Here is a 9252-nt window from a genome sequence, read left to right as displayed (position 1 = left end):
CAATAGGTAGCTAAATAGTGACTGTCATCAGCACGTGTGCGGTAGCCGATAGTATCAGTTAAAAAACAAAAAACAAACTACGCCAGTATAAAATAACCTATTTTATTACAAGAGTACAATCCAAATAGTCACTATTTAAGGATGGATTAGTATAAATTTAACAGAGCATGTACACAAATATAAATATATTACTTATTTGCCAGCTTTACAGAACTAAAAGCAATCCTGAGACTAATATTACGATCAAATCGAATCCACATATACTCTTCTTTCAATTCCAAGATACACATCATACATCGGTTGCAAACTAGCTAAAGATGTGGTAGACAATGGCACTTCAGTTTCAGCAACAGTTTTAAATTTGATACTACGCAGTGTTATTACAAGCATCATCTTAAAGATCATTGTAACAAAATGAGTAGCCATACATGCTCTAGCTCCGACACCAAACGGCAAGTAGCTACATGGGTGTCTTGCACTATTTGCATCATCAGATAAAAATCTTTCCGGTCTAAAACTACTAGGATTGGGCCATATTTCCGGATCACGATGTATTGCATACACTGGAATTGCAATCGTTACTTCTTTCGGAAAGAAAAATCCATTTATTGAGCAATCTTCAACAGCTTCACGATGATAAATAAAGGTAGCAGGATAAAGTCTTAATGTTTCCTTGATAACTGCATCTAGATATACTAATTTTGATATTTCTTTCTGAGTCGGTAATTCCCGATTTGGCAAATTTTCATCAATTTCCCTAATAAGTCTATTTTGAACCTCTTTATGCGTTGCAATCAAATACACAAGGAAGCATAAACCGTTCTTTAACGGATGATAGCTAGTCAATAGGTATGTTAATGACTGGCTAGCAATATCAGTGTCATTTAGTTTACCATTACGATCTGCTTCCAGCATTAGCTGCAATAGGTCACGTTGGCATTCCATCTTCTCTGCAATCCTTTCACGCTTTCGGCGTATAGCTCGATAACAGACAGACTCTAAGTAGCGAAAACCAGTAGAATTTATCTTCAGCAAGTAGGACGACAGCGGTGGTATGGCCAATATTAGCAAGCTTGTCATAGGAGGTACACGGAAGATAGAATTGATAGCAATGGTTAACTTGTCTGGTCTGACATTTACACTAGTTTGCAACTTTCCAGGTTGACCAAATAACGTCACCATCGTGATTTCCGTTGCAAATTGATTCATAGCACTGCTGATATTCAGAGCTTGTTCAGTATACGATGCCTGTAGAAACTTGATAAGAAGTATGTTACACGATTTTGCAATAATGGGGGCTAATTCTTCACAACTTTCTAAAGTAAAGGCCGGCATCAAGATCGAGCGAACACGCCGCCATTCACGATCACGTAATGTATTTACGCCATATTTTAAATTATCGTAAGGTAATAATTGAAATCCTCTTCTATTGCAGAAACCATTAAAATTTTCGATTAGGATTTTTTGCAGTATGTTAACGTCACAAACTACAATTTGCGGCTTTCTACCAATGATTAATCCAAAGACTTTACCGTACTTCTCTTTTAGAGCAACATGAGCGAGATGGATACCCTCCTCCAAGTCAGGAAGATTTCCAAGAAATGCTACGGGTGTGGGACCAGGAATTCCTATCTGCTCGAAATAATGTAACGGTTCAACGATCTTTCGATAAATAAAATATGCAGAAACTGATACAGTGGCCACAACAGTCACAGCACGGACGTTCAAATTATCCAAAACAGGCATCGATTACTCTCTTCAGCCTATACCAACGTTATAACAACTAATCAATAAGGTCAGTCTTTTACTACTCTAGTAGTGCAGTACAGGATTGCATCCAACGCTTGCTGTATTCCAATCTCTTATAAACTAGTCAAGGCCGCTAGACTGTGATAAACTGTATACTCGTATACAGTAGATAAGATTTTCGATGTTATATATTTTCAATCCAGTCAATTCAGTTCGCTGCTTGAATCAACCGAGGCAATATTGCAATCAGTTTCAACGTTGTTTCCCTGCGAATGTTGTAAAACACGATAAACATTTATTGATGAGTTTGATATACAATTTAATATCACTTTTATTAGGGCTGCTTTTTAATTGTATACGTTATCATTTACCTTGTAGGTCTTGTGTTCCAATCAATTTTTAGGCGTTCATTGCGGCATTTGAATGAATTATCAGCAATCTTATTGCTCAATCACCTCATTAAAGTACAGCACATTACCCAATGCATTCGTTTAGTACAGTACTGTATTGTACTAGATAGACAGATCTGAGGTTGCCATTCAGTACTGTTCTGTATACTGTAACAAAATCAGGTGGTACTGTACTGTACAGTAGAACCGGAGACTTGCAAGACTACAGTAAATAATTCTTGTCTTACAAGCCCCTGGTAGAACTATCACTTGACAAGTTGAGATGTTTCAGCTGTGCTGTACCGTAGAATTCGAACGTACTGTACTGTACTGTACACTGTAGAATTTGCACTCTACAGTACTGTAGAATTTGCACTCTACAGTACTGTAGAAATTCTTGTTTCACAACTGTACAGTACTGTACTCTACAGTACTGTACTGTACTGTACAGTACTACAGTACAGTATACTGTACTGGGATGTCTATACAGTACAGTACAGTACTGTATGTCATATACTGTACACTGTACACACATCCTCACGAGTCACGGTCAGTTGCTGTACTGTACAGTACATTGCTGTACTGTACTGTACAGTACAGTACAGCAACTGACCGTGACTCGTGAGGGTGTGTGTTGCACATGACTTGTTTGTTGAATAAGGCTCAACAATCTGCATGTCGGACATTTGTAAACACAGAAGGTATTGAAAGGTTGCAGACTTGCAGCTACACCAGTAGTTTTCTCGGATTAACCTTGGCAACGTTTGCATCATCGGAATGTTATCATACAGAGTAAGAGCCTTAACACTAAATCACTGATAGGTGTATTAAGGTCTACATTTACACTGTACAAGGCTTGCTACTCTTATAAAGGATTGAAGGTAATTCATGCGATCAATGTTCGGTTGTTCATATCGTATGCTGCATCAACACTGAAAAAATATTGGAAAATGGATAATTCAGTCTACACAACGATACTTGGTTTTACCACTGCTTCTCTTTTATATTATATTTATCATTACTATGTGAAACCATACTCTTACTTTGACAAATTCAATATACCAGGGCCTAAACCTAAATATATTTTCGGTAACTTGTTCGATAGCAGCTATGGCCATCGTCATAGGTGCTTAAATAAATACTTTAAAAAATATGGCAAGGTAGTCGGGCTATTTTATGGTCAGATTCCCATCATCCATGTTGCTGATATCGATATTGTAAGCGAGATTTTGCTAAAACAATCAGACAAATTTTTAAATCGAGTTAACTTGGTGCCGAGCTTTGATAGACCTGTAGGCTTGATGGAAGCTCGTGATGAGGATTGGAAAAATGCGCGAACAAGCTTGACACCGTTATTCTCTCCTACTAAGCTAAAAGCGATGTCTCAATTCGCAAATAATGCTGGTTTCAATTTATTGAATAAAATACTTGAGAATACTGAACTACGTAGTGCTGTATTGGATATGAAAAAGCTGTTTTATAGTACCGCTATGGAAATGTCTTTAACGTCCATGTTTGGTATCGAAGCAGACGAAAAAAAAAGAGATGAATTCGAAGCAGGCTTTTCTGACTTTATAACAGGACTTGCTCGCCCATTTTCTGCTTGGTCGATTGCGCTACCTAAAGTTTTCATTTTGCTAAGTGTTTTTTTTGCTCGTAAGCAAGTATTTGGTATTGTCAAGACGCATTCTATTTTGCAACAAATTATCAAGACGCGTCGTCAAGAACTTCAGCAAGGCGTTACCACTAGAACTGACATGCTCAAATTAGTCATCGAGGCTGAACATAAAGACAAGATTACCGATCGAGATATTGTACAACATTGCTTTACGTTCTTGGTTGGTGGTTACGACACTACTGCTGCTACCTTGACTTATGCCGTATTTTCCTTAGCTACTAATCCTGATGTCCAAGACAAGCTCATTGAAGAAATCGACCAGCATTGCCCCGATGTAAGCAATCTGACTTACAACGATGTTCAAAAGTTAACTTATATGGACATGGTACTAAATGAAACGTTACGTTATTACTCACCTGGCTATATCAATCTTCGCGAAGCGAAGGAAGATTGCACCATTCGCGGCGTAAGATTTCCGAAAGGTGTTGGTGTTGCCATTGCTGTTAAAGCTATTCATGAAGATCCTGATGTATGGGAGAATCCAGACAAATTTGATCCAGAGAGATTTTCACCTGAAGCTAATGCTAATCGTCACCCTTGTCATTTTCTACCGTTTAGCGAAGGCCCTCGAAAATGCATAGGTATAAGATTGGGCTGGATGAACATGAAACTAATCTTAGCAAGATTATTACAACGAGTGAAATTTGATGTGGCTAAAGAGACCGAGATCCCGTTACCAACGGTAATACAATTTACTGTTGTACCAGAAAATCCGGTATATCTGAAGATTGTTCATAGGACGCAATAAAGTAATTTTCCATCAACTGTCACTCATGTTCTTAGTCATTTAGTGGAAAAGAATAAAGTTATTACTGCAATAGTAAAGCTTGAAAAGGATTTGACATTGGTGGACATACGTAGTCCGTTATCAATTCCAGAATCTGAATAATATGAGTGTTGCTGATATGCTTCTTATGCTACTTCCTGTCATGCTGGTAGAACACCATTTATTCTGTATATGCGCGTATACTACTATCCCTAATGATAAAATAGCAACAATAAACATAGTACCACTCGATGACAAATGAATTAGACATCAATTGATGGCTTTTCGTTCAACTAGTACAGTATACTACTAGTCAGGTGTCCAAGTTAGTCGTAAGCAGTATGTAGTCTCTAACATTGAAGTACAATCACGGATTTCTAGAAACCGTATAAGTCTATGGTACAATGTACTGGACACTAGTTATTATTGATTGATTTATCCAATGTATGAGTCAAAAGCGTCAAGTGATATCTCCCAAACAATATTTAGTGGTGCGATGCTAATGTACCGTCAGTGATTTACTTTTTTTTCTATGTTTTTATTGCTTTACCGTTTTATTGTCAGTAAACGGTTTCATGAATCAGTTTTTAGTACGTCCATTTATACTGTACTATGATATGATAAATCATGAGCAGTATAGGTAGATCTCCCAATATTGCATGATTGATTGCTGTGTTTCGCTTTAAAAGTCTGATTTGAGTCTCGTTCATTTGTAGATACACTTTGAATCCATGCAATATAACTGTACTGTACCTACTTTCGTTTATTTTGGCTAGGCTCTTCCGAAGCCGGGATAAATTACTCCTTTTTTGCAAAGACCTCGAGGCTCGAGCACCAAATGACCTACAATACTCTTGATGATGTTTATGTCACGTCTACTGTACTTGACGCACTGAGTACTTGTACTGTATATTGAACTCTCATAAAGTAGGAAGTTCACTGGGTTACATTAAATGATTAACTTTCTGATAAAATGAACACTTTATATGAGCATGCATATATTATATGTATGACGTAGTGTTATGCTGTACAGTACAGTGTACACACTGTCGAAGTTATGATGGAGTTATCCCTTTTTGGGCGATGACATGCAACAGAAATGCTACTTTTACCCGCACTTGGTGCGGTAGTTACTATCCACTGTACTACATTTGTTGTATATTACTATCTAGAATTAATATTAACAACTGTATTGAAAGTTTGCAACTACTCTCACTTAGCATACAGTCGAGGCAAGAAATTGAACACGTCGTTCAAGTTCTTGTAAAACTAACTACTAACTCTACTCTCTCTTTATTGTATTGAAAAGCGGCGGCTTCTATACGTACGCCGTTCACACTTCCAACGCAATAATTACAAGTTTTCTGGTATTACATCATACAATCTAACGGGTATATATAAATATAAATACTATACAGGAATTTCAACGGAATACAACTTTGATTTTTTAACGAAGAGGAGACATCGAAAATAATCACACTGTACACTGTGTACTATACAGTACTGTGTATTCCGTTGAAATGCCAGTATAATATTTATGTAACATACAGTATACCCGTAGAAGGATATCCGCAGGTGGGCTTATAGAGCGGCAACTACTGTATTACTATTACAGTAATACTGTATTCTGTTGAAATGCCTGTATAATATTTATGTAACATACAGTATACCCGTAAAAGGATATATCTTCGCAGGTGGGCTTATAAAGCGGTAGGCACTGTATTACTATTAGAGTAGTTGCACGGTCATTGCATCTACAGTTATTACAGTAGTTGCACGCTGATTACATCTACAGTTATAATACGTTTGTCAAATCTCGCAAATATGGATATAACTTTTATCATTCTGTCCTCGACTTTTGCTGTCTTACTCTTTACTTATATTTTCTATTTCTACTATCTCAAACCGTACTCCTACTTTGATAAGATTAATATACCTGGTCCTAAACCCAAGTTTATCGTCGGTAATTTATGGGATACCGTTTATGCTCGTAGGCATCTATGTTTAACTGACCATGTTAAAAAGTATGGAAAGATTTTTGGATTATACTACGGTCGAAAACCGATAATCCACGTAGCCGATCCTGATATTGCTTATGAAATTCTAGTTAAACAATCCGAAAATTTTATTAACAGAATTAAATTCGGACCAACTTCGAAACAGCCCGTAGGCTTAATTGATGCTCGCGACGTGACTTGGAAGCATGCTCGTGAAAGTCTAACTCCGCTTTTCTCTCCGAATAAGTTAAAAGCCATGTCTCACTTCGCTAATGAAGCTAGTAGCAATTTGTTAGAGAAAGTTTTACACAAAATCGATAACGACGATGATACTATAAACGTGAGGGAACTATTTTATAGTACCGCCATGGATATGTCATTATCATCGCTATTTGGTGTTAAACCTAACGAAGAAAAGAAAATCGAATTACAAACTCACATCAATAACTTCTTGGGTGGAATTAGAAGGCCAATTTCAGTGTTATTTTTTGCATTACCAAATATTTACAGATTCCTAAGCTTATTTATCGCTTATAAACAAGTCAAAGGTATCATAAAAGCGTCGTCTATGCTAAGAGAAATTGTCACAGCTCGTCGTAGAGAATTAGATCAAGGTTTATCTACTAGAACTGATATGCTAAAGTTAGTAATCGAAGCAGAACATAAAGAGAAAATAAGCGATTTCGATATTGTACAACATTGCTTTACTTTTTTAATCGGAGGATATGATACTACAGCTTCTAACTTGACCTTCATAGCATTTGCTTTAGCTACTAATCCTGATGTACAAGATAAAGTCATTGAAGAGATTGATCAATATTGTCCTGATGAAGATAATTTAAACTATAACGATATTCAAAAGTTAGACTACTTAGAAATGACGATTAACGAAGCATTTCGTTACTTCTCAGCTGGCTACATTAGCTTACGTGAAGCTAAAAGCGATTGTGTTATTAACGGCGTACAATTTCCAAAAGGTGTCGGTATTGCAATTGCAGTAAAAGCTATCCATGAAGATCCTGATATATGGGAAAATCCTGATAAATTCGATCCTCAGCGATTTTCAGCCGATCAGAAATCTAAACGTCATCCATGTCACTTTTTACCATTTAGTGATGGCCCTCGTAAATGCATAGGCAATAGACTTGGAATGATGAATTTAAAACTAATTTTAGTACGATTACTACAACAAGTCAAGTTCGAAGTAGCTAATCAAACTGAAAATCCTTTACCGACAATTGTCATTTTTACAGCTATACCAGAAAATCCAGTAATATTAAAAGTCGTACGAAGAGTGTGATTACTCATATAATCATCACTTTTCATACCTGCTAAATATTTAGGCGCTTACAACATCTAAAATTTAAAGGAGCAATAGATACAATTAAATGCTATTTCTTATTTATTTAAGAAGAATTGTAACATTTAGTGAAATGTAATTTATTATGTATCACAATACCGTTAACATGTAATGTACTTTTTTAACAACGAAAAATTACTGGAAATAAAAAAATTTTCAGTTATTTTGTAATCATCCTTTTCTATCATGGATATGAATAATATGATTACTACGCAAGTAGCGTAAATAGTATTATAAGTAAACTGAGCTACCTCTTATTAACAAGATGTGACATTCGGTCATCTTTGCGATCTATCGTTTTTCGGAGTTCGATTTCTGTTTCATATAGAGAAGTCAACAGCGAAATACGATATATTCGTACTCATTTTCTGGGGTATCTAGGAACGCTTATGAATCTTAATAACATCCCTTTAATAATATTTATCTTCGTAGTGTTGGACTGAGAAGTAACAGCTACCTATTCGAAAGAAAGGGTAGGCATTGATTTTTGTATGGTATTATTTTCAATCCATCATCATGTAACTGTTCTCTAAAAAATTTTACTATATTTTATGAAGTAAGAGATGTCTATGATCTAATCTCGATCGCATTGTAATGAGCTAGATTATGACTGATTTAGATTTATCTGTAGTTAATTAAATTTATTAATTTTTGTACACCTGTTGCTAAGCACTAAAATATATTAATAAATGAACACGGTATTCTTTTTAATATCTAATGCGAGTCCATCATTTGATAAAACAAGACTTGTAGTACAGAATAATCTGAATGATTTCATAGCTAAAGTATTAACTATCATCTGTTGAGAAAAACTCAATTCCGATAATGGCGTCAGGAATGTTAAATAGTATTTCTGCATTGTTCTTATAGACATGTTAGCATTACTTTCATAGTCAAAGTAAGCGAGAAATGAAAAATTCGGAGCATAACAAAAATTTTCATGTGCGATTTTGGTAAATCAATTGCAGTTTATTCATTTTAACACCACAAAATTATTGGATACTAAGCTTATTCATCACTTATAAACAAGTTTGTAGCTTAAAAATCGCTGAGAGGCATCGTAATAATCTCCTTTGGGAGATGGAATAGGATCTCTCGCCGAGTAATATATTGAAGTTGATATTTGCAGCCTAAGATAAAGAAAAAATTAGCGATCATGATGCCGTACGGTATAGAATTATCATACATTTCCGTTGAAAATTATGACATCACAACTTGTACTCTGACCTTATGGTGTTTGCAATATTTAGTAACCCTAATGTACATAATGAATTTATCAATGAAACTGATTATAGCTGTTATGGTGAACATTC

General features: G+C 35.7%; 4 protein-coding genes across 4 annotated transcripts in view; 3 read left to right on the top strand and 1 right to left on the bottom strand.

Annotated features, from left to right (window-relative positions):
- Window positions 1-243: 243 nt before the first annotated feature.
- On the bottom strand, window positions 244-1746 carry TRIADDRAFT_55158 (uncharacterized protein; the record flags this gene model as incomplete). The annotated part of the gene is made up of 1 exon (XM_002111277.1): window positions 244-1746. One exon carries the CDS (start codon window positions 1744-1746, stop codon window positions 244-246), a length of 1503 nt encoding a protein of 500 aa, XP_002111313.1.
- A 1342-nt stretch (window positions 1747-3088) lies between these two features.
- TRIADDRAFT_24436 (uncharacterized protein) lies at window positions 3089-4564 on the top strand (the record flags this gene model as incomplete). Its single annotated transcript, XM_002111741.1, has 1 exon — window positions 3089-4564. The coding sequence occupies one exon, from the start codon at window positions 3089-3091 to the stop codon at window positions 4562-4564; it is 1476 nt and encodes a 491-aa protein (XP_002111777.1).
- Window positions 4565-6463: 1899 nt separating this feature from the next.
- Window positions 6464-7873, top strand: TRIADDRAFT_13732 (uncharacterized protein; the record flags this gene model as incomplete). Its single annotated transcript, XM_002111740.1, has 1 exon — window positions 6464-7873. A coding segment is annotated over one exon (1410 nt), but the record flags the coding sequence as incomplete, so codon positions are not given.
- A 1296-nt stretch (window positions 7874-9169) lies between these two features.
- The window catches only part of TRIADDRAFT_55155 (uncharacterized protein), a gene marked incomplete at both ends in the record, with an annotated part of 1459 nt that continues 1376 nt past the window's right edge, over window positions 9170-9252 (top strand). The window contains one exon of the mRNA XM_002111739.1: window positions 9170-9242. Coding sequence (XP_002111775.1) covers window positions 9170-9242 — 73 coding nt within the window. The remainder of the gene's footprint in view (window positions 9243-9252) is intronic.

The sequence above is a fragment of the Trichoplax adhaerens genome, genomic scaffold, assembly GCF_000150275.1.
Source record: "Trichoplax adhaerens TRIADscaffold_4 genomic scaffold, whole genome shotgun sequence".
Classification (NCBI taxonomy): domain Eukaryota; kingdom Metazoa; phylum Placozoa; class Uniplacotomia; order Trichoplacea; family Trichoplacidae; genus Trichoplax; species Trichoplax adhaerens.
This window is presented reverse-complemented; position numbering and strand designations above follow the sequence as displayed.